The sequence below is a fragment of the Ursus maritimus genome, unplaced genomic scaffold, assembly GCF_017311325.1.
Source record: "Ursus maritimus isolate PB19 unplaced genomic scaffold, ASM1731132v1 scaffold_25, whole genome shotgun sequence".
In the NCBI taxonomy this organism is placed as follows: domain Eukaryota; kingdom Metazoa; phylum Chordata; class Mammalia; order Carnivora; family Ursidae; genus Ursus; species Ursus maritimus.
In genome coordinates this window covers 44,782,230-44,808,166 of record NW_024425008.1, presented here as the reverse complement: position 1 = coordinate 44,808,166, position 25,937 = coordinate 44,782,230, and the positions used below count along the sequence as shown (strand labels likewise).

At 36.3% G+C, this 25,937-nt stretch overlaps 1 protein-coding gene across 1 annotated transcript; it reads right to left on the bottom strand.

Moving 5' to 3' along the window:
* Positions 1–535: 535 nt before the first annotated feature.
* Positions 536–22,925, bottom strand: ACTR10 (actin related protein 10). Its single transcript, XM_040641883.1, has 13 exons — positions 22,766–22,925; positions 20,347–20,419; positions 19,433–19,515; positions 18,506–18,614; positions 16,658–16,765; positions 14,349–14,416; positions 13,988–14,067; positions 10,254–10,289; positions 8,131–8,210; positions 7,979–8,052; positions 3,820–3,901; positions 2,137–2,338; positions 536–960 (listed from the first exon to the last, which is right to left on the bottom strand). Exons 1-13 carry the CDS (start codon positions 22,840–22,842, stop codon positions 779–781), a joined length of 1,254 nt encoding a protein of 417 aa, XP_040497817.1. The 5' UTR covers positions 22,843–22,925; the 3' UTR covers positions 536–778.
* Positions 22,926–25,937: the final 3,012 nt, after the last annotated feature.

Below are 25,937 nucleotides of genomic sequence, written 5' to 3'. Positions count from 1 at the left end.
GAACAAACAAAAATAAAACAGTGACTGCATACGTATTTCCAAGAACCCCTATCCTGAGAAGATAAAAAGCACAAAAGAGATTAAAAACATTATGAATACATGTTTATAAAGCAGTTTCATAAAAATACATAAAATGGAATTTCTTCACATAAAAATGAAATATTTCTTCTTAGAAATGTAGAATTGTTCATAAAGAAACTGTAGAGTTAAAAAGTGAACATTTCCATACTTTGCTTAACAGATGTTTAACTATGCTACTAAACATTCTCAATTCAAAGAGTCAAATATATTCCCGGAAAAGTAGCATTCTCACATGGACACATAAATAGCAGAACAAAAGGATTTGAAGAAAGAGACCCATGTTAATATTTGAAATACCTGGTTAATGGTAACATTATTTATTCTTTAAATGAAATAACTGCTGAAAATAATGAAACTGATGGATTTTCCAATGCTCAGGGCAGATTATGTGAATCGTGGAGGGACAATGTTATTATTCTTTTTGGAAACTAAACTATGTAACAAACTTCCAAAATTAAACTTCTTTACTATATTTTATTGATATAAATACAACAAATTCCATAAGCATCAGCTACTATTTTACTATTACACAAGAGAAACAACAGTCAAAAGAATTAAATATTAATGCAAAGAGTAACTACAGAAATGCTTTCACTTCCATAAAGTCATCTCTAAGAGCATCCTATATACTTTGTACAATTTGCTTGTAATTGACTAGATACTTGATACAAAGCAAAGTTGAATTTCAATCAAATTTTTATTTCTCAGTGGAAAATGCTCTCTTCATCAGCGGTGGCTGAGCTTTGCCGACATCAAACATCATTTCCAAAGGTGGGTTATTAAGAGAACACCAATCGGGTATACGGCCAGTCTGATTATAATACTCCTTTGAGACTGAACGGCTCCCAAGTATGTCCTGCAGTGCCCCAAAAATAGCTCCTGTGTGGTAAAAAATATTTTTATAGTTAAGATGAAAACTTTTACCAGAAAATTTTCTGTACATATGCAACCACTTCATTGTATGACAAGAGAACACATGAAATTCAGCAATGCATATTCACATTCTTCAAAGTAACTGCAGTTCTTTTATATCCTATATTTTGAATAACAGGGTAAACCACAACTCCTACGTTGAAAGTAACTTAAATGGCCGATAGCAGATTATAGTGAAAATGCTAACAAGCATTACTGTGTCTAAAAACAGGTGAGGTAGAGAGGGGTGGAAACTATTTTCAATTCTGCGTAAATACAGTAAATAGTATCTTCAGTTTTCTTTGCCACAACTCTAAGATTGTATGTCAATAAATAAAACAGCACTGTAAAACCCAATAAGCATCATTATAATGCCACCCAAGTCTATGCTGAAGACTTTATAAAGACTCACAAGGCAAGTCTTTAAAAAATAATTTGGTAACTAAATCCATTTGTCCTAGATCAAAATTACATTTTGACCAAATTCTACAAGAAATATAATATTCACTTAAAATCTCAATACTTTTTCTAATGATCAAAGTACCTATTAGCTGCAAATGCATTATAAAACATGTATCAGAACATATATAAATATACACATCCATGACTGTTTTTCCCTTCAAAGTAGTTTCTCTCTCTCTCTCTATATATAGTCTCTCTCTATATATGTAAGTCTCTTTATGTATATAGGCTATTTCCTTATTTCAATGAAACTATCATTTCCTATGAACTATCATGCAATGAACTCAGTCACAAAGTAAAGTATAATTATAAAATAAAGAGATCAATTCTCACATACGGCTCACAAATTCGCTTTAGAAGGAATTAAAACAAATGTTATGAGCAACGGTAGTATCAATGGAATAAATGCACAGCTATCAATCACTATTATGAGAAATGACTTTAATTGGATGAATTTTACTTAAAAAATTAAAGAGCAAATGCCAAGATAAATAGGGACATAATTCTGACAATAGTTTAAGGAAAAGTCAGTGTTCAAAGAAAATTATTTAATAGTTCTATTAGTTTGTTAAATGAGCAATTTTTAAGACTGTGAATCATCTATTCTAATATATCCACCAATAATACCATTCAGGAACTAATTACTATATAATCATTATATTTTAAAAACTAAATTCTTACCTCCCAACCAGGCCACACAATTAGCCTTTGCAGGTGGAGTATGAATTCGGAATGTCTTGGTGCCAAGTGTCTTTTTGTATTTTGGTCTTTCTACCAAACACCTTATTTCTGCAAGCAGTCTGTGCGGAAATCCTGGCAACATAGATGTGCCACCTATGACTACCAAATTCTCTGCTAGCTGCTTTCTGGTGTCTATTGGGCACTGTTATTCAAGAGAAAGAAAAAAAGAATTTATTCTTAACTGTATAAATAACGCTTGATTGGACTCAAGAAAATATACAGATTATGTATTACAAATTAAATAGGTGATCATTACTATTACAAAAAAAAGGTACAGCAAGGTTTCTTTAAACAAGGGAGTTTTTCATGTGGCAAATATAATCATGATAATACTGCCATATACTTCATATAGAACTCTAAAGATTTTAAAATCTAACAGTATAGAATTCAAAATTCCACAGGGTGTATGGTAGTTATATGTGAGTATTCTCATTTTCAGGGTAGAATGACTCAGTTGAGCAAAGAAACCGAGAAGAAATAAAATAACTTTATTTCTTTTTTAGTAAGGAAAGAATGTAGCAACTTAATTTCTCTAAGGTGATAACCTCACATTATTATGTCCAGAGCAGGTTGTCAAGTGGGAAGGTAACATTCTTAGAAAAGTTATGCTTCTACATCAGTTCTAAACATTAGAATGTTAAAGTCTTTCATTGATGCTATGTTTTTCATATAAGTCTGAGTAGAGCTGCCAGAGGTAGACAATATCTTCCAAAGCGATGGCATTTCACAGGGAGTTCTGTGATTCCACAGTCATTAAACAAAAGAGATATACTATCATATACCCTGTGGAATTTTCAATACTACACAAACCTGCATTTAAAGAAACTACAAGCTGTACTAGGTACAAAATAAAAATCAGATATTGTTGCTACAGAAATAATACATGATAGCACTTATTATCCCTGAATCTAAAATGTTGTAGGTACCCTATCTCAGTGCCAAAGTAAAACTCAATTATTGTAAAATTAACATAAAAGCTAAAAATTGTGACCAGTGGCTAAAATACAAATACAGGGGCACCTGGGTGGCTCCGCTGGTTAAGTGTCTGCCTTTGGCTCAAGTCATGACCCCAGGGTCCTGGGTTCGAGCCCCATATTGGGCTCCCTATTCAGCAGGGAGCCTGCTTCTCCCTCTCCCTCTGCCTGCCGCTCCCCGTGCTTGCGCTTTCTTTCTCTCTCTCTCTTTCTCTCTGTGCCAAATAAATAAAATCTTTTAAAAAAATAAAATATAAATACAGAAAATAACATTTAAAAATTTTCTCAGGTTGCCTGACTGGCTCAATCAGTAGAGCATGCGACTCTTGATTATGGGGTTGTGACTTTGCCCCACGTAGGGTGTGGAAATTACTGAAAAAATTTTTTTTCTCAGGGCACCTAGATGGCACATCAGTTAAGCATCCAACTCTTGGTTTTAACTCAGGTTGTGATATCAGAGTTGTGAGACTGGGCCTGGCATCAGGCTCCCCAGTCAGAGTGGAGGCTGCTTAAGACTCTCTCCCTTTCCTTCTGCCCTTCCCCATGCGCGCGCGCGCTCTCTCTTAAATAAATAAATAAATCCTTAAAGATTTTTTTTTCTCTAAAGGGCTGTAGTCATAAATTGAAACTTTTTATGAAATCAAAATACCTGTATAAGGGAATCCAGTATTAAAGTGGCAACTGATTTCTCTTCATTATCTTGTTCAAAAAGAATCTCCACAACTGAATCTCTAATGAGATTAAAAACAGAGAGTGCTTTGTTGGCATCATATAGTATGATACAAAATACACCATTAGTTCTATTTTTTTAAGTAACAGTACTATGTTAACACAGAATAATTATTACAACACAAGGTGTCTGCATTTGTGAACGAGGAGAATAATAGCACCTGCCTCACAGGTGTTGAAGGTGAGGATTCGATGAGTCAACAGAACACTGCCTGGTACAAAGGAGGCACTCCCTAAGTATCAGCTACAACTATTATTATGTAGATTAACATTTTGTCCAGTTATGCTTCCTTAAGCCTAATAACAGAAAAGCAGTGAAGTTTTATAAAAGATTCAAGAAGCAGATCCATAGTGATACTAAAGATTTAAAAAACAATCCTCTCCCAAAGCATTTCTTTGTTTTTAAAAATAACATATGGCAAAGATGGTTAGTTGCCTAATAAAATATCCCTTTTCCATTTTCCTGTTCATTTTCAAACTAAAAGAACCCTATTTTGGGGTAGCACAGGAGGATCTTTGTGGTGATGGAATAGTTCTATATCTTGATTGTGGTGGTGATTACAAAAATCTATGTGTGATAAAATTACACGGAACTATACATACACATTACACTGATGCCAATTTACTGGTTTTACTATTGTACTACAGTTAAGTAAGATGCAACCACTGGAAGAAACTGGGTGAAGAGTACACGGAGCCTCCCTATGTTTGCAATTTCCTGTGAATCTGTAATTATTCGGAAAAAAACCAAAAGATAGAACTCCATTTTTAAACTGGATACAATGCCCCTTCCCAGTTGAAACACTGTATTTACCTGCCTCCCTTGTACCTAGATGTGTAGCTAAGTAAGAGACAACGAGATGGAGGCAGAAGTGGTATGTGGGACCTCTAGAATGTCTCCTTAAAAAGGAGAGGAGGCAGGGGCACCTGGGTAGCACAGCTGGTTAAGTGGCCAAATCTTGGTTTCAGCTCAGGTTGTGACCTCAGGGTCCTGGGATCAAGCGCCAAGTGGGGCTCTGCACTCAGCACAGAGCCTGCTCGAGACTCTCTCTCCCTCTCCTTCTGCCCCTCCCCACTACATGAACTCAATCTCTCTCTCTCTCTCAAAATTAATTAATTAATTTTAAGAAAAGGAGAGGAAGCACTTTTTTCTTTCCCTTCCTAGGGCTCCTCGCTTAAACACAGATATAGTACTTGTAACTCCAGCAACCACCTGGTCCCTAAGGACAGGGCTACCCCCCAAAGGATGAGAGATGGAAGGATGTTTACATCCCAATGGGAGTTGTCATACCAACCCTATCTACCTGTGAACTTTTTTTTAAATGAGAGACAAACTTCTTTGTTTAAAGATTATTTATTAATTTATTTGAGAGAGAGAGAGCACGAACAGGGGGAGGGGAAGAGGGAGAGGGGTAAGCGGACACCCTGCTGAGTGGGGAGCCCGATGCGGGGCTTGACCTGAGGGATCATGACCTGAGCCGAAGGCAGATACTAAACTGACTGAGCCACCCAGATGCCCCAAGAGAGACAAACTTCTATCTTGGTGAAGCCACTACTGTCAGGTTTGTGTAACTGGTGACCAAACTGAATCCTAAGTGATGCAATACAAAACTATGTGCATATATAAACACTATTTCTTACAAATAAAATTTAGATCATACTATACATAGAATTTTGAAGCTTTCTTGAATCTTTTTCAAAACATACAATTCTCTTTATGAGACTTAACCTACTTGCTAACTCTCCATTTCATCAGTAAAGTACACTGAGGCCTGCAGTATGCTCAACACTCAGTCGGCCACTTGCTGCTATGCCTGCATACTTCCACTTCTACCAGTTGAGAGGAATGCTTACAGAGCATCAGTTTTCTTTTTCCAAATCTTTTGTCAATAGATTTGATATTGAAATTACATAATTTTACAATTATTACCTAACCAAAAGATACTGGGGTAGAAAATAAGTTGTTTTTCTATGTGAACTATGCTTAATGCTTTGAAAAGACAGTAATCTTTAAAATCTTTTTTTAAAGGATTTTATTTATTCATTAGAGAGAGAGAGAGCATGCAGGGAGGGGTAGAGGGACAGGGAGACAGAATTTCAAGCAGATGCCACAGTGAGCACGGAGCCCAATGGAGGGCTTGATCCCAGGACCCCGAGATCATGACCTGAGCCAAAATCAAGAGTTAGATGCTCAACCAACTGAGCCACCCAGTGCCCCTAAAATCCTTCTAATATGGGTCGTACAACTGTGAAAGTCTAGAAGAGAGTGTCAATAAGAATTCTGTGTCAAGACTGATTCACAAATAAGTTACGTTCTCACTGCACTTAGGAAAAAAAAAAGCCACACTTGGAAATAATAAACCATGAATTTACCAGTTTACACTTAATTCCACTTAACTCCAAACTCCAGAAGCAGACTTACCCTCAAAAAAAAAAGGTCCTAGAAAAAAGTTTGGCAAATAACTACATATTCATATCTTTTAATATGAAATGTTTAGTATATGGCTTTTTAAAATGATCTTTTACTTTAAATGACCCTTCTGATTTACCAACAAACTACTGGTCTGAACTATGTCTATTAGGTCTCAATGGAACTAGATTTTCACTAGGAAAAACATGTTAGCAAGCAATCATAAATTAATTGGGTTTGAAATGTGAGACATGGTGTCTTTTTTATTCCCAATCTATTTTCCTACTATCATGCAACCAAAAGGCTCCATACTAATTTCCTTCAACATCTATTTTCTCCTCTTATTTTGGGCTCCACTCAACAACGTGGAGAAAATTTAAAATAGTAATTTAATGAATACAACTTAAAAAAGAGGTAAAATGATTAAAGTTACTGTGAAAAAGTATTCTCACTTTTTTTTGGTTCTCCTACCCTACCATCTTTAACATCTGCGTATTTATGTTCATCCTTTTAATATCTCAATCCCTATGTTTGTAATCTCAGAGTCCAAAAGGCTATTCAATGTTTATATACTCTTTTCTGTGCATCTTCTGATCATTTTACAAATGAAACTTTCATAAATACAAATACTATAAAGCTTGTGTAAACATAAATGCTATTGTTACCAATATAATTATGTAAGTCCTAACAACTTATACTGCATCATTGGATAGAATAATATAATGAATAATGAAAAAGTGAATTACTAACTGGTCCTTAAGATTTAGCATATTGGGGGCACTTGGGTGGCTCAGTCTGTTAAGTGTCTGCCTTTGGCTCAGGTTATGATCTCAGGGTCCTGGGATCAAGACCCACTGTGGCTCCCTGCTCAGCAGGGAGTCTGCTTCTGCCCTTCCCCCTGCACCTTCTGTCTCTCTTGCTCACTCTCTCTCTCAAATAAATAAAATCTTAAAAAAAAAAAAAGATTTAGCATATTTGGAAGAATGCATTCTTTCTAATATGAAAACATTTTAAAGCAGGAGCCAGCAAACTGTGGCCTGCAAGCCAAATCCAACCCATCTATTTTTGTAAATAAAGTTTTATTGGAACATAGCCATGCTCATTCATTTACATACTGTCTATGGCTGATTTTGCACTCCAACTGTAGAGGTAAGTAGCTGAAACACAGATCACATGGCTCACAAAGCCTAAGCTATTTACCACTTGGCTCTTTACAAAAAAGGTTTGCTGAACCCTGTTTTAAAGTTAGGGGCACCTGGGTGGCTCAGTCAGTTGAGCATCTAACTCTTAGATTTTGGCTCAGGTCATGACTTTCCTGAGATCAGCCCTGCATCAGGCTCTGCACTCAGCATGGAGTCTGCCTGAGATTCTTTCTCTTTCCCTCCTTCCCTCCTCCCAGCACATGCATGTACGCTCTCTAAATAAATAAAATCTTAAAAAAAATAAATAATAAAGCATTGTATTTTATTCTCTCCCATGGTTCTACTACTTAATTCTGAATTACTTAAATTTTTTTAAATTAAAAAGTTGAATAATATAATTAATCACGAATGAGGAGGCCTACTGAAAAACACGTAATTGTTAAATAGCAATGTTAAAGGCTTATATATTTTTAAAGGCAACAAATTCATTTTAGTGCACTATTTTGCTCATAACAATTAAGGTCTACCTGATTGATCCAAGAACATGTAAAATCTTCTCTCCATCTAATGGGTAGTCAACATTTGGGGGTGGTGAGGGACGCTGAAATATAAATATCATAAGCATAAATATATAGCTTATAACCTCTGGAAAAAGAATATATATTTATTTTTAACCTACCTCGGTATTCCCATCAATATTAAATTTTGCTGCTTGGATTTTTAATCCACGTTTCAGATCACTTACAAAGCAAGTGCGCACTTAGGAAAAAGAAAAGGAGACTTTGTTATGGTTTGTGATTGAATCAATCTATGTCCAGTTAAAGCAATTCTATTCAAGTGTACATGCTAGTTATCCATTCTTTCGGATTTTATAAACTATCCCTGCCTTTACTTTGGTTATGACAATTTATTCACAAATAAAAAAACCTTTTCATTCACTGAGGAATCATAAGACATATTAGGTGTTCATCTTTCACAAGATCACATAAAAAAAACACCTTTGAGGAAACGATTATATTTTTTTATATTCCCTGTATAAAGAATACCATAATAAAAGTAAATTTTTGCATCATGAAATTGTAGCATGATTCTTTGAACCAGATTGATTTCTGTCTTTGTATCTAATCTTATGTATCTATCTGATTCTTTTTAAAAATCTTGGTCAGAACACAAAGCTCAATTTGGCTCTTAGCTGCAGTAATACTCCTTAGTTTAGTGTTTTTCGACATGACTATTTTCTCCCTCTTGGCATAGCCAAACACTACCATTTTCCTTCTACTAGATCACCTTTTTTGGGTTTTTTTTTTTGTACTTCGAACATTTATTCTTTCAAAGGTTCTTTTCTTTTTTTTTTTTTAAGATTTTATTTATTTGACAGAGAGAGAAAGAGCACGTGAGAGAGCATGAGCTGCGGGGAGGAGAAGCAGGCTCCCAATGTGGGACTCCATCCCCTGGGATCATGACCTGAGCCAAAGGCAGACGCTTAACGACTGAGCCACCCAGGCATCCCAGGAATAAAACATTTTTAAGTAGAAACAAAACTGATGTTGAATGCAAGAAATCTAATGACTCAATTACTTGTAAAACATGATAGTTAACATTTTATATAAAATTCTTCTCATTTACTGATTCAAAATATATTAAAAATCTCCCATATGCTAACATGCTAGATAGTAAGCCAGGTGCTCAAGCTACTTACATATTTTTTATTTTATTCAAGTTCTCATAGCTATCTTTGTTATTTAAGACAAATACCTAGCCCTTAAGATCTTATATACTTGGCAGAAAAAGCTACTGCAATAAGCATGTACAAATGACTCAGGTTTTACAGTAACTGAAGAAATTTTAGGTAATTATACCACATAAGTAAACAATAAAATGAAGAACAAGATTCATTTTTCAGCCCTAGCTCCAACCCTACCTAAAGTGAGACTCGGAACAAATCACTATTTCAGGGCTCCAATTGTACCAGATTATCTCCAGGTCTCATTTAATTCTAAAATCCATTATTATTTGATTGTCTTTTATTAATTTTACATCGACATTCTCAGTACTGAAAAATATTAAATTAGATTTTAAGGTTTTTCCTTTCAGTGAATCAAAATGCCAGAAAACTGGGGCGCCTGGGTGGCTCAGTCAGTTAAGTGTCTGCCTTTAGCTCAGGTCTTGGGATTGAGCCCTGCCTCAGGCTCCCTAGTCAGCAGGGAGTCTGCTTCTCCCTCTCCCTCTGCCCCTCCCCCTGCTTGTGCTCATGCATGCTCTCTCTCAAATAAATAAATAAATCTTAACAACAAAAAAATCCCAGAAAACTCAATTTAAAACTTATCATAAAAATACACTCTAATAGAGAAGAGATAATGTATTTTATTAAAGTGAATCCAATATACTTTGGCCCCAAATTAGAACTTCCAAAGTTAGTAAAATGACCTTACAAGTATGTATTTAGAAACTAGAGTAAAAAAACAAACAAACCTCTATACAACATAAAACCAGTGTTTTTCTTAAGCAATTTATCTGTTAATTCATACTGTGCAAACTGTTAATTCCCTAGTAATCCTGTATACTCTACAATTGAGAATCTTCTTCAGTAAGACATCATAAATAATGCCAAAAGCTTCCATAAATCTAGAGAAAAATCAAAATTTTATTTACATTATTCCACAGCCTATCCTGTATATTAAATATTTTTAGGATATTATATTATGTATTTAACGAATTTTGTACCTCTGTAAGCATTTAGAAACACATGCCCTCTAAACTAATAGTTACAGTAAAAGGGACAAAAAAGGGAATTTAGTTTACCTTTAATGTCCTCTAAGACACCTTCTGGAATTGAACCTGAAACAGAAATTTTATTTGGAACTACAGAAGTTTAATAATAAGCAGAAACAGGCTGTTAAATTGCACTCACATTACCACTTTCCATTTCAGCAAACTTTTAAAAATGTAAGTACTATAACTTTTTAAAAGCCAAACAGAAAAATTAACTTTCTTTCTAGGGAAGAAACTTCATCAAAGTCAGTCCATACACATACGCACACAGTGGAATCTTACTCAGCCATTAAAACGAATGAAATCTTGCCATTTGCAATGATGTGGATGGAGCTAGAGTGTTATTTTGTGAAGTGAAATAAGTCAGAGAAAGACAAAAACCATATGATTTCACTCATATGTGAAGTTAAGGAAACAAAATAGATGAACATATGGGAAGGAAAAAAAAAGAAAAAAAGAAAGAGGAAGCAAACCATAAGAGATGCTTAAAGATAGAGAACAACTGAGGGTTGATGGAGGGGAGCAGGGCAGGGGGGATGGGTTAAATGGGTGATGGGTATTAAGAATGGCACTTGTGATGAGCCCTGGGTGTTGTATATAAGTGATGAATGACTAAATCCTACTGATGAATCAGTAAATTCTACTCCTGAAACCAATATTATACTACACGTTAATTAACTAGAATTTAAATAAAAATTTGGAGAAAAAAAAAAGGAGAATGTATCTATTCAAAGAAATCTATACAGGGGCGCCTGGGTGGCACAGCGGTTAAGCGCCTGCCTTCGGCTCAGGGCGTGATCCCGGCGTTACGGGATCGAGCCCCACATCAGGCTCCTCTGCTATGAGCCTGCTTCTTCCTCTCCCACTCCCCCTGCTTGTGTTCCCTCTCTCGCTGGCTGTCTCTATCTCTGTCAAATAAATAAATAAAATCTTTAAAAAAAAAACAAAAAACAAAAAACAAAAAACAAAGAAATCTATACAATATAGGGAGCCTTTAGAAGGTGGATATTTGGATATATTACCATTTCTATGTGATTCTGTTGCTAAAAATCTACTTATCCAAGTCAGACTAAGAAACATTTTCTAACCTAATTTTAAAACCTTCTAAACTCTTTTAAACTCATTATTAAATACATAAAAATATTCTGATTTATAAGCATAAGTTATTTACATCAAGGAAGACAGAACTTTATAGCTGAAAATGGAATCATGATTTCATAAGGGTACTCATGTCCTTCTTCCATCTCAACTTACATATCTTGTTAACTGTATCTTTAAGCTATGACAGCCACTAATATAAATTAAAAGTCACACCTTCAAAATGTTAAGCCATAACCTTTAAAAAAATAATAAATAATACTTAATCACATCGCTTTTTTGAGGAGCAAAAAACTTTCAGCATTTGTAAGTATAACTTTAGAATTATTTTTTATCATTATCATCTCATCCTTTCCAAATTCCTGCTTCAAAATATAGTAATAATAGTACACATATAATTTATAAATAAACATACATACGTATTGAAGGTATATGCTCCAAGGTTTTTTACTGATATGGCTAGTGTGCGATCAAAAAGTTTGAAGACTTCTATCCTTATGTGTTGAAATTCGCCTCACAAAAGGATAGAGGTTTCCAAAAAATTTTTATTTCGGCTATAAAGGGATGAGAGAAATGTAACTAGATTACAGAAACCTATAATTTAAGAATAAGGGCTAAAGACTATAGCATTTTGCAACTGCTATATACTCTTTAGGAATATTCAGACGAATTCCAACACGTAACAAAGAAATTTGGTAATATGAAAAACAGTTTTCTTCAGGAAACATGTAAAGCAGGCTTGAAAATAAAGGGTTTATTTTAGCTGGGGGTAGATGCTGCTTGGGGAAGTGGTTCCTTAATCTTACTGAATAATAACAACTATTTAAACTTCTCAAATAAGGGACAGAAATGAGGATAGTCTCTGGCTCTGAAAAATCGTATCTAAATTTCAGTTAATTTAGGAGAATAAGGAGCATAATATTTTTATATATAATTTATTTTAAAACTGTACACTTTTCAATTCAATGTACTTAGGTTAACTTTTATAAGTTACTTTAGTATATTTATTCTTTTTGAACTAGGTTCCAAATACTAAATGAAAAAAGTTAATTCAAAGTTTATTTAAGGATTCCCAAGTAGACATAAAATATGCATGTAATCCTTGCTAAAGACCTTGACAAGAGATACTTTAAATGTATTTGCATTTCTGATGCTCCTAAGCATGGCGTTCAGCAAACGATGATATGGCTTAACTCCTTAATTAGTAGGACTACGATGCTATCACAGACTCAGATTTGGGGGATTATGTGAGGGAAAGATGCAATCAGAGTCCACGCTGGTTGACTGAAAAAAGGGTGTCCAAGAATGTATAGTTCAGAATTTTAAGGAAATGTTATAATCAGTTTTAAAGAAAACCTTTATTAAAAATATCTTGGGATGCTATACAAACCCATTAATTGGATACTTTCTATAAATTAACTGTCTTCATGACATACTAGAAGAGTAACAAAGTTTATCTGGAAAAGAGAAATTATAATCTAATCTATAGACTAGAGAATGCTACTATCTTAACTACCAAAAGAAAAATAGGAAAACAATATATACAAGGTTAAATGTCCTAAAAACCTGCCTTTCTCTTTCCAACATTTATTCAGTGCCCAGGTAGTAAACCAATTGCTACTGACTGAAAATCAAGACTGGGATCCTCAAAAGTCTAGGAAGGGAAACAGGTGAGTGAACAGGTAAATGAGGATGTGTCATATGTGCTATAATAAATACTCCCTAGGACTTAACAGAGAGGGGAGAAAAAAAGTCAGACTGGGAAGAAACATGTATATCAAACAAATAATTTGGATTTTAAGCTGTGGAGCCAGCAAAATTCCTTAAGCCAAATAGTGGTGTAATCAGACTTGTATTGTTTAAGTTATTTCTGGCAACAGTATGAAATAGACTGAATTGGTCCAGAGTCTCCTATAATAATCCAAGCAAGAAATAATGAAGGTCTACTTCACAATGTCTTTGTTTTCAGATGTTCAGTAGTATAGATGATAGAGAAAAAGAGATGAAATTTAAAAGGGAATTCTGGGGGAGAGCTGAAAGGATTTTTAACTCCAGTTTTCTAAAATGGGAGATAAGGAAGTTATCATCGTTATCTGAGAATGGTTTGTTGAAATGAATTTGGAGGAAGAGATTATGTATTCACTTTTTGAAGGTCTTAAGTGTGAGGTACCTAAACATGCCTAGTTTACACTTAATAATCAGGTGGAAATATGAATACTAAGATTAGAAGGGTCAGGCCCAATGATACATTTGAGAATCAACTGCATGTTGACGTAGCTGAAGTTATAAAAATAAACGAGATCACTTTTAAAAAGCCAGTGGGAAGAAAAAATTAAAAACAGATGCAGTAGAAAAAACAAGAGCAGAGGAAACCAAGGAACATCATATAATAGAACATCATAAAAGGAAGAGAGTCCTGAAAGCCAAGGGAAGAGATAATATCAAAAGTATATGATAATCTGCAATGCCAAATGTTCTAGAAAGGATGGCCAAAATTAAGTTACTGGATTTGGTAGTTAAGAGGTCAATAATGACCTTATAATTGGAGCAATGACATCAGTGATGTGAGGGAAAAGAGAGTAACTATACAATGGAGTAAAAAACAAATGCGTTGAAGAATGACAAGGGAATATAAACCACTCTTAAATAGTATAAAATAGTTTTACCCATCACAGAGGGAAGGCTCTGTTCTTTAGCAGCACCTGTGTCAACAGTACATTGCTCTAGTAGTTGAGTTTCCAACTCCCTGAAATTAAAAAAAAAAAAAAAAAAAGGAAAAAAAACAAGTTACTGGCGTTAAAATATTGCACTTGATATCCTTTACTGATTTAATACTTTTACTACATAAGAGGTTAAAATGCTTTAAACAAAAGTGGTTTTATCCTTAAAAGACTAATACATTCAAGGCTAATAGAGAATGGACTGAATACATTAAATGTCCATATTACCCTCTATTGATCGCTGTCAAAAAATTAACATGTTTTATGGCACAGGTGGAGTAAATGTGCTACATCCCAAGACACTTACTTGTGAAGAGCTTTTCCTCCTAGGGGGAGTGCTCCCCAACAGTTTAGTACTGGGATTCCTTCATATATCTATAGGGTAGTCAAGGATGTAACTATTTTAGGAGATAAACTGTGGCTTCCTTCATACTTTCCTCACCTTCTGCAGTATTAAGTCAGCTTTGATAACAAATTCTTCATATTTTTAAAAGAGTTACAGAAAAATCAGAGTCTCTTTTCATATTCTTCTTTAAAGAAAAAGGTTAAACACACACAAACAAACGCACACAGAATTCGTTAGTTAGAACTAGGGTGTCTAATAAAGTAGCTACTGGCTACATGTGGCTACTGAGCACTTAAAACGTGGCCAGTCTGAATTTGAGATGTGCTATAAGAACAAATTTGATACCAAATTTAGAAGACTTAATACACACATACAAAAAACCCTATAAAATATCTTATTGTAATTTTTATAGCATTTCTATGTTGAGATAAAAATATTTTGGATATATTGGGTTAAATAAAATATAGTAACTTCATCTTTCACTTGCACTTTTAAAAATGTAGCTCTTAGAAAAATTTTAAATTACATATATGTCTCATGTTGTATTCCTATTAGACAGAGGTGAGATATATTATATATATATATATATATATTATACTGTGGATTTGCTACCTTACTTTCCATATTGTTCTTGCTGATGTCTGTAAGTACAAAATTTATAAAAAAAGAAAAGAATATATTGGCAAGAACATTGGCTTTGAAAATAAACATGGGTTATACATCTTGGCTATATGCTTATGTGACCTTGGGTCACCATCTATCCCAACTTTCAATCTTCTCATTTATATAACAAGGAAAATAATACTTATGTTGCAGGATTGTTAGGAGATTTTTGTTTTTTTAAGATTTATTTATTTATTTGAAGTGGGGAGGGGCAGAGGGAGAGAGAGTCTTAAGTGGACTCTGAGCAGAGAGCTCAAGGTGGGGCTCAATCTCACAACGCTGAGATCACAACCTGAGCTGAAACCAAGAGCTGGATGCTCAGCTGACTGCACCACCCAGGCGCCCTGGCTGTTAGGAGATTTAAACACAAAATACTTTATATTTAAAAAACTATTACCTAATTTAGTTCTTTAGGAGCTAACGATTCTTCACTCCCCCAAGTATTTCTTCTAATAAATACATATGAAGATCTCAAAACTGCCCAAGAGTCATGCATTTATGTACTTCAATGTCCTTTTCAATGGAGCAATGTCCACTGTTAACATTTCTAAGAGCCTTTAACTAAACTCTTACATGCTTCTAATGACAAGGAACGCACCAGTGTATAGTCTCTAATTCCATTTTGGGACAGCTTGAATTACTAGGAAGTTCTTCCCAGTGGTGAATGATACAAAAACTAGAGCACTTGGGGCGCCTGGGTGGCACAGCGGTTAAGCACCTGCCTTCGGCTCAGGGTGTGATCCCGGCGTTCTGGGATCGAGCCCCACATCAGGCTCCTCCGCTATGAGCCTGCTTCTTCCTCTCCCACTCCCCCTGCTTGTGTTCCCTCTCTCGCTGGCTGTCTCTATCTCTGTCAAATAAATAAATAAAATCTTTAAAAAAAAAACAAAAACTAGAGCACTGTTGAGGAAGTTATTACATGCCAGGTCATATGCCAAATACTCTACATACATTGTCTCACTCAAGTCACACAATACCCCCTCCATGAGGTGGAATTACTGCAATTCCCATTTCACAGATGAGAGAACTGAGGCCCAAAAGAGTACTTGACTAACATCACACAACTAGTAAGAAGCATAGCCAAGATTTACCACTTAGGTGTGTATTTGATTCCAAAAAAAAATCATAAACCCTATGCCTTACTGCCTCCACGACAGCCTCTGGAAAAGAGACAAAAAGAAAAAAATATACTCACTTTTCCACAGGAAGCCCTTCAGCTATTTGAAGGCAGATTTCATGTTTTAATTTTTCTTGATTTAACTTTCTCATTTCAGTTTCGCCAATTACTCTTTGTATGATCTTTTCTTAGAACTTGACTAGTCAACTACTATGACAGATCCTAATTAGCTAATGTTCCTCTTAAAAGCTGGACATAATATTCATGAGGTCTGACCCCTGGAGTATGTACTGGGATCAAGTCATAATGGTAATTCTACAAAATTTAAGTCTCATAATTCTGTGAATTTTTTCCACATGGGTATTCATATTTATACACTATAACTATCTATACAAATAGTTTCATTCCATGAAAACCACTTATAATAAGCTTAATTATGTTAAAGTAGAGTAAAAACTGAAAAATTAGCTGCTTGACAAAAAAAAGATACAGGTAACGCCAGGCTCTCCCTATATCCGCAATCCAGGACCATGGCAGAGTTTATCCCAAGCGTCAGAAGAGCCATTAAATGACTTGGAGCAAGCAGGACAGATGGAACCTAGAAAACAACAAAGCCAAAATAACAATAACAACAACAAAACCAGGAGTATTAGTAGTTGAAGGTGTTTCCCTTATATTTCAAATATACTCGAAAAAATTCACAGTAACATTTATGATATCTTTTCAACCATTTTATGGTGCTAAGAACTAGTTTGTTGATTTATCTGAATTTATACTATCATGGAAATATACCATAATAAATAAAAACACTCTTTAAAATCTCAAAGTTGTTTTATTCCAAAACGACAATTATGAAACATTTTTATTAATTTTGTTCTCTTTTTTAAAAATATTTTATTTATTTATTTGAAAGAGAGAGAGAGAGAGAGAGAGAATGCACAAACAGGCAGAGCGGCAGGCAGAGGGAGACAGAGAAGCAGACTCCTTGCCAAGCAGAGAGCCTGATGCTGGGCTCGATCCCAGGACCCTAGGATCATGACCTGAGCTGGAGATATTTTAACCTGAGCCACCCAGGCGCCCCTGTTCTCTCTTTTGGAGGGAAAAATGAAAGGGATGAAAAAAGAGGTACAGAAACATAAATTCAAAGGAAGATGCTAAATTAAAAAAAAATAAAGAGATGTCTTTGCCATCAAAATGAAAATTAAGAAAGAGATTCTTAATTGTCTTAATTTGCAAAGTTTGTAATATGAACTCTATTTTTAAAACATAATGTAGTTAAAATTAAATTGAAGAGCTATAAAAATCCTAACCTCTGTGTGACATTTTCTAGCAAGAATTTGCCAGACCTGTTGATAGCTCAAATATCAGATAAATATTCAATCAAAATATGAAAGTCCTCATAATCAAATGCCAAAATATAATGGCCATATTTCCCTTACCTAAAGGTTGTGTCAGAGGGCAGGGAAGGGGATAGTTCTAAGTAAAGACATTGTAAAAGGCATGAAGGGGGCACCTGGGTGGTTCAGTCGGTTAAATGTCTGACTTCGGCTCAGGTTATGATCTCAGGGTCCTGGGATCAAGCCCTGCACTGGGCTCCCAGCTCTGTGGGCAGTCTCTTTGTCCCTCTGCCCCTCCCCCTGCTCATGCTCGCTCACACTCTCTCTTTCAAATAAATAAATAAAATCTTAAAAAAAATAAAAGAAAATAAAAAAAAATAAAGCCTAAAATGAAGGAACTAAAGAATTTAGAACAGTAAGTATAACTAAACAATGGAAACTAGAAAGACCTGGGAAAAAAACACATCATACTCCATAGCAAAGAATATACATTGTAATTCTAAAAAAGTCCTCAAACATAAAAACCTATGTTAAAAATAAATAAATAACAGAAATATTAATAAGAAATCTCCAGTTATCTAAGTATTGGATGAAATGCTGATTATACATGAAATAATCAGACAAAAAAAAGAAAATGAATGGTTAATTTAAAATGTCTTGAGTTTACTCTCATCTGGTTTCTCAAATGCACTGTGTAATATACATAATGAAGGAAATTAAATGAGGACCTTTTATTTTTAAAAAATATTTTATTTATTTAGTTGACAGATGGAGAGCGAGAGCAAAAGAGAACAAGCAGGGGAGAGGGGCAGAGGCAGAGGGAGAAGCAGACCCTCCACTGAGCGGGGAGTCCGACTCAGGACTCGATCCCAGGACCCTGGGGATCATGACCTGAGCCGAAGGCAGACACTTAACCAACTGAGCCACCCAGGCGCCCAAATGAGGACTTTCTAGTTTAAGTTTCAGTACCTATAAAAAACAACAACATAAAAAACAGGTACCTCAAAATATTTGAAAAGAACCCGAGTGAGTGTCTCTCTGAAGTGGGAAGGACATAGCACCGACTCGATAACCACAACTCGGCGGTCTCTAGGATTCACCAACAGATGCCTGGAAAGTAATAGTTTTTATTTATGAAAGTAAATAAAAGTTGGTATTTATTTTGGCACATAATACAATTTTGTTAAGAAGAGAGAAATTATACTACATTAGCTCAAGATGTTTTATGACAAAAAGACATTTTCATTTTATTACCCAGGAAAAGTACCATTCCTGAACTCCTATTATGTGCCATTTACTGTGTCAGGATCTTTATATCTATTAATTCATTTACCTCAAGAAGCAAAAGCTACACCCTAGTATGCATACACACTCGAGCCATTAAAAAGAGTTTTTCTTTAAGTTATAAAAGTAATATATGCTCATTAAACTCCAAATATAACAGAAGTGTATAACTTGGAAAGCACAAAAACACCTTGCACTTCTACTACCCAGAAACTACCACTTATAGCAGTTTGTATATTGTCATTATTGTCCGTGTGTATGAATGTATTTTAACAGAAGTATTTGATGCTCTGCAACTTGCTTTTTTCAATTATCAATATATCTAAGACACCTTTTGTATTACTACATGATACAGAACGCTTTTTTAATGGCCGTAAAGTGTTCTACTATATGGATATATAATAATTTAATTACCCAACACCCTTTATTAATGAACATTTAATTTGTTCAGCACTTCCTTATGCTTGCCAGTTATTTAGTCTTCAAATACATTTTGGAAAAGGCTGAAAATAAGCAAGTGAAAATGCAGTGGAAGGCAACTTTTTTTGCATCAGATGTAACACAACCAAACATTACTATGACTGGCATTAGGAAAATCTAATTACAAAAGCTGGGGGAAAAGAACAAACACAACTGCATCTTACCTGAAATACAGTATGTGGATGAATTCCTTTAGGTAGGAATACAATTCCTCTGTATTGATATTATATTGAACAACTTTGATAGGCTATAAAAAATTAAAATTATTTATTAATATATAACGAAATAATCTCAAATTAAAATATGCTTATTTACTGTACTAATGCATTTTCTGGTAATAAACCAAAAGTAATTTTTATTGAGAATAAATGCAAACATTAAATATAAATTAATCACTTCAATTAGGAATCTTTAAGAACTGGCCTAAGATGACAGAACCTTTTGGTTTGTGGGGATAAAAGTATGTGTCCACCAGTAGAGAGCTATGCTCATTTGCATTTTTCTTCCATCTGGACTTACCATTTTGGCAGGACTGATCAAAATCACTGATTAAAAAGTATTAAATCCTTCCTCAAACCCTTCAGACTGGGTCCTGTCCCCATAAGTCACTCCCAAAGCAATGACACTTCCCTTTTATAAGATCGCTCCACTTAATTACCTGTAAAATGTCTACCTTCCCATTAGACTACATACTCTAAGGTGCAAGAACTGTTTCCAGTTTGCTTATGACATATCCACCTTCAACTGACACAGTACCAGGCACAAAGCACATGCTCATAAACGTGTGGTAAAAATCAGCACTAAACAGTATATGCAAACACTACAGAAGCATCTGTATTTGATTTTAACATGTGAATTCTATGGAATGCAAAATTATTCTTCCTATTGTTCTATAATTCCCGATCTGTCACATTAGCTTTGGCAGGAAACTTAAAATGAAATAAAGATTTAAAAATTTCTCTTGGTATACAGTCATAAGTTACATATTTAGCACTGTTCTAATCAATCTTACTTGAAGTCACATTAAAAAATATTTTATAGTACAGCACTAGTGCTAAATTGTTAAAAAAGTAAATACCTTAGGCAGACCAGCTTTTTTAATCACACTAGGAATTATGCATCTTGGACCAGTTTCTCCAGCAAATCCACACCTGCAAATAAATAGAAAATTGAAACATTCAACTTATTATAACATTCTTTCTATTTATTTGTCACAGAAACAAGTTTTTCTGCATTTGTTTCAAAGTAGTGGTCACAAAAACACATGGAAACATCTCTGATGTATTCAAAGGGACAAAGAAACTAAGAAAAAATTAATGCCATTTATATTCATAATTGTGTATTACAGGCAAAAAAATTGTTTCAATCAGTGATATCAAAATAAACCAGTATATTATTTCAGCTCAGCATGTACTTTTTTCAGTTTTTTAAAAAAGATTTTATTTATTTAGTCATCAGAGAGAGAAACAGAGTGCGCACAAGAGGAGTGGCAGGCAGAGGGAGAAGCAGGCTCCCTGTTGAGCAAGGAGCCCAATGTGGGACTCGATCCCAACACCATGGAATCAGCACCTGAATCGGAGGCAGACGCTTACCTGACTGAGCCACCCAGGCATTCCTCAGTTTTAAATTATACCTGAATTTTAAGCAACACATCTCTATAACCCTGGATTATCTGACTACGTTATACGACTTCATATATGTAATTCATGAGTTACTCATAATTCCATGAAATATCAATTTCCGTATTTATGTGCTTCCTTTCGGTCTGTTTTTTTTTACACTACGCATATCTGACGTAATCACACCGTTCATATGTCATGAACTTCATACAATAAGCTTCTGTCCATATTATTACAGTCTTCATAGTTATTTTAAAAACTACATAATATTTCATCCTTTAAAAAAATGATTCTCCTGAGTATTTAGGTATTTGCATGTATGTTTCATGTTAGTAAAACAAAACTTTTCTAAAAATGCTGCTAAAAATGATCACCATGTTAAGTTTAGCCTTAACATGATCTCTTCTTGTCCTGCTTAGTTTCCAGTACTGCTCTCCTTTTCCCAAATAGCTTTCCATCTTCTACTAGTCACATCTCCATGTTTACCTGCACCAATGCTCCTCAGATTCCCCAGGATGCAACCCACTGGTTGACTTCAATTCCTTTCTTTTACTTCATAAATTCATCTTATCACCCTCTTCTTCATTTGTCAATAATCATCTTCCTGTATAGTAACTTTCTGCTTCTAATTTCCTCATAGCTAGAGTAATTATCTTGGATGTCAGCATCAAGGTATTTATTATGCTATTAAAATAAACATTTAGGGGCGCCTGGGTGGCACAGCGGTTAAGCATCTGCCTTCGGCTCAGGGCGTGGTCCCGGCGTTCTGGGATCAAGCCCCACATCAGGCTCCTCCGCTATGAGCCTGCTTCTTCCTCTCCCACTCCCCCTGCTTGTGTTCCCTCTCTCACTGGCTGTCTCTATCTCTGTCAAATAAATAAATAAAATCTTTAAAAAAAATAATAAAATAAACAATTAAAATAAGAAAACATAAATAAAGGAGGATCTTGCATAAAACAGTAAGAGAATGTCATGAACCAAGAACTACATATAATCCAATTCTGGAGCACCTGAGGTCCAATACTTACATAGGCGGTTTTCACAACTTTTTCAATAAATAAGTATTAAATACCTACTATTTACTAGGCAATGTTCAGATATATAAAGATTTTCAGATGTTTCTATTTCAAATATCTATATGAGAGGCAATTCTGGCTGTTACTTTCCTCTTGAGCCCAGTACAAGGGCTCGCAAGACCTACGTCCAAGGACCACTGTGATCGTCCACCAACCTCTGAAACCGTGTGCAAATATTTTAAGGTTTGTGTATCTGCGGCTTTCTTCCGGTCGTCAGAGGGATCTATGCCATCCAAAAGATTGAAAACCTCTAGTCTGGTGTTTACAAATTGCCTTTTAAACCATGTCAAATTTCCTAAGCTAAGAGTTTGGGGTCGGGGGCAACAAAGGATCTCGAGTCTTACATACAGGGCTTCACCTCTTTGTTTTATGTGTTCCGTCTAATTGGGCTTCCTACTCTTGGGGAGCAATAGCCCTGTCTTACATTTTAATTTCCAGTACCAACAGACCTCCACTCAATAAATGTTTACGTTACAGTTCGGTTGCTACCTTCCTAAACAAACAAATCCAGGATAAAGGTCTAAGCCACCGCTGTCATCCCCTGCATGGATCAAACCAAAAGGTCCGTTCGATCTGGGGTGACAACCCGGGGCGGCGGCTCTCCAGGAGTCAGAATCGGATCCTCGGGATTCGTATCGCTCACGTTGAAAAGAAATAACAAGGGCCATAATTTGCGGAGGTGCTGGAGGAAAAAGTGGAGATGTGGCAACCTGCCCCGCGAGCCTGGGAAGAGGAGCCCGGCCGGGCCTCGACCACCCGCCCTCCCCTCAAAACGACCGCACTCAGCGCCGTCGCCACTCACTTGGTAAAAGCCTCTCCCAGGTCTATCACAACTGCCGTTTTCTCCCCGCCGCTCCCTAGGCCTTCATACAGCGGCATGGTAGTAAAGACCACCGTAAGGAGACCTCGGACGCAGGCCCCACAAGTTTCTGCTCTCGGAGGGGCGGGGCCGGGGCGACGGCGCGCGGGCGTGGCGACGGCGGGGGCCTCGAGTGGCTGCGGCGCGCCGGGCCCGGGCTGTCCCTGGCTGTGCCTCACTCCACGTCGGATCCAAATCCTTGCAGGCGTCCCAGTCTCCAGTACGAAGGAAGAAGAGACACGGGCGGCCGCGGATCGGGGTGCGGGGAATAAAGGGCAGAAGCGATCAGGCACTCCGGGCGCCCCGAGTGGGGCGGAGCCAACCGGGTCCTTCCCACTGGCCACGCCCTTATGTAGCGCCGGGGGCGGAGACTTTCACTGCGCGTCTACTGATTAGTCTCTGGTCTTCAGGCGGAGGCCAGTGAGCACAGAAAAAAGCCTCAAAACTGGTATGTGTAGTTTTGGGGCGAAATTTGTTGTGCCAGGTGTTTTGCTTGTCGTTAATGCTTCACAGGAAATACGGATAATAAGTGTTATTTTCTTACCTGTGCGAACTGAATCTCGGAGAATTTAAGTAACTTTTTTTTTGTTTCATTCCGCTGAAAATTTTAATTTTAATCCAAAACAAAGCAGTGAAAGTGGTATCTATGAATCTTTCTATCTATGGAGGAACAGACAGGGTGTTTTAAGGAAGGAACATTGAACTAGGGGTTTCTGTTTACTGTAAAACTTAGGACCTGTGTAATCCGAGAAAAGTTAGTAAATCTTTTTGTGCCAGTGTGGGCACACAATGGGAATTATATAACATGGACTGTTTACAAGTTTATTATTTCACTGCTCTACTTTTCTTCTGCTGAAGTTGCCCATGGAAACGGGAGTTAATGGGCTAGGTTGCTGCCTTGTCTCTAAAACTATAGGAAGAGGAATGACCTGTTTATCCCCAGTATGTCTTCCTTACTTGCGTGGATAAAGTCTTTCCACAATAAGAGTTAAGGCTGTACAATGCAAGAGGTTAGACAATGTAATTCACTGTAGAATTTACTGATCAGTGATCTTCCTGAAAGCAAATCGCCAGAAGAGGATGAAGTTAGAATTGTGATAAGGAATGAAGCTTCAAAAAGAGTGGAAAAGGATGAAGCATTTTTGCTTAACAGGGTTAGAGTGAATAGGACCCTTCACTCGAGTTCCAATTCTGTTTCTTCTGCCACCTTCTGTGAAGTTTCTAATACTTCTGCTTATCCATTTTCTTTTCCGTAAACGTCACTGCTACTTCACAAGGTATTTGTAAGGATCAGTTGAGATTATGAAACAATTTTGAAATAGGAAGCATTATCACCCATCCTGTGTTTTCCATGACTGCTCACTGTCTTAGTTTCCTAGGGATGCCATAATAGAGTACTATAAACTGGGTGACTTAAAACAGGAGACATTTTTTCTCACAATTCTGAGAGCTGGAAGTCCTGGATTAAGGTGTTGGCAGGTCATGCTCTCTCTGAAAGCTCTTGGAGAGGATCCTTCCTTGCCTCTTATTAGCTTCTGGTGGTTGCTTACAGCCTTGGTGTTTCTTGGTTCATAGATATATCACGCAATCTCCGTCTTTGTGGCCATCTGACCTCCTTCCCTGCATTTCTGTGTCTTCATGTAATGGTCTCTTCCCTGTGTTTTCATATCATTTTCCTTCTCTGTGTCCAAATTTCCCTCTTATAGGAATACCAGTCATTGGATTAGAGCCTTAGCCCTAGCCCAATTTAATTTGGTTATATCTGAAAAGACCTGAATTCCAAATAAGGTTTCCAGTTGACAAGATTTTTGGGGGGATACTATTCAGCCCAGCACACCAGCTAAATGTTGGTGTTCTCCGTGGTTCTGCCCTTACACCTCTTCTTACCATATACCCTTTCCTTTGACAATCTCTTCCACTCCCATACATACAGTTAGACTCATGTTTGTTGAGTTCTATTTGCGAGCTCTTTGCCCTCACAGTAACTTTATGTGTTAAGTATTATTATCTTCATTTTACAAATGAGGATACCAAGGACAAGAGAGGTTAAATAATGTGCCAAAGGGCTCTCAGCCGGCAAGTGGCAGAGCAGGAATTCAAACTCAGTCTGACTCCAGAGCCAAAACTACACTGCCTAATTACAAAGTAGTTATGCATTAATTCAAATAATTATATTTTATCATAGAATTTTGAAATCTTAGTATACGAAGTAACCTAAGAGGTTTTCAAATCTAAAGTCTAACCTAATTAATACAAGACTTTCCTGTCCATCTGTGATGAGAGTTTTCTCCCGAAATGTTTCCATTGATGAGCAGAGGGCTCGTGACTTGCTGGGATCTACAAGGTACTGAAAATGCATTTGGTAATACAACTAGGGGTTTAAAAAAGAGGAACATGCTAGCAGGATAATCATTTTAAAGAAGCCCAACTTGGGGTGCCTGTGTGGTGCAGTCGGTTAAGCATTCAACTCTTGGCTTTACCTCAGGTCCTGATCTCAGGGTTGTGAGATCCTGCTTAGAGTCCATGCTTAGCATGGAGTCTGCTTAAGACTCCCTCTCCCTCTGCCCCACTTCTAAAATAAAAATAAATGAATAAGTCTTTAAAAAGAAAGAAAGAAAGAAGCTGAACTCTTCCAGCAGCTTGGTATAATGGACCAGAGTCAAGTCCTAGTTCTGTTAGCTGACTGACCTCAGGAAACTCCATTAACCTCTGGGCCTCAGTTTCCTCATTTGTAAAGTGAGGAAGATGTACAAGCACTAATAATCAAAGCTAGGTTGAACTGGGATCTGCATCCCTTGAGCTAACACTCCATAGTCTCCCCTGCTCTCCCTGCTCCTTTTTCCCAAGGCAGGCATTCCTATTCTTCTGACTGTTCCTCATTTTTGTAGTTTTCAGGCCACTTATGAGCCCATTTACCCACTTTGGAATTTTCCTATTTTGTTAATGTGCCCCATAAATTCTACAACACCCAAGATATGTCTGAAGAGTTCATAGTATGACAGGGCTCAATTCTCTTGCTCCAGCTGCTGTGCTTTATTAGTTTGTAACAGTGGGTTTCTGTGTTTTTTTTTTTAAGATTTTATTTATTTATTCGACAGAGATAGAGACAGCCAGC

What these genes read in the sequence shown, in the direction of transcription:
- ACTR10 (XM_040641883.1), bottom strand. Translation starts at nt 22,842, where the DNA reads ATGCCGCTGTATGAAGGCCTAGGGAGCGGCGGGGAGAAAACGGCAGTT. An exon ending in CTGGGAGAGGCTTTTACCAA is followed by an intron (nt 20,420 to 22,765) that starts GTGAGTGGCGAC and finishes ATTTATTTGCAG; the next exon opens with GTGTGGATTTGCTGGAGAAA. An exon ending in GGGAGAGCCTGGCGTTACCT is followed by an intron (nt 14,417 to 16,657) that starts GTATCTTTTTTT and finishes ACTACCCTATAG; the next exon opens with ATATATGAAGGAATCCCAGT.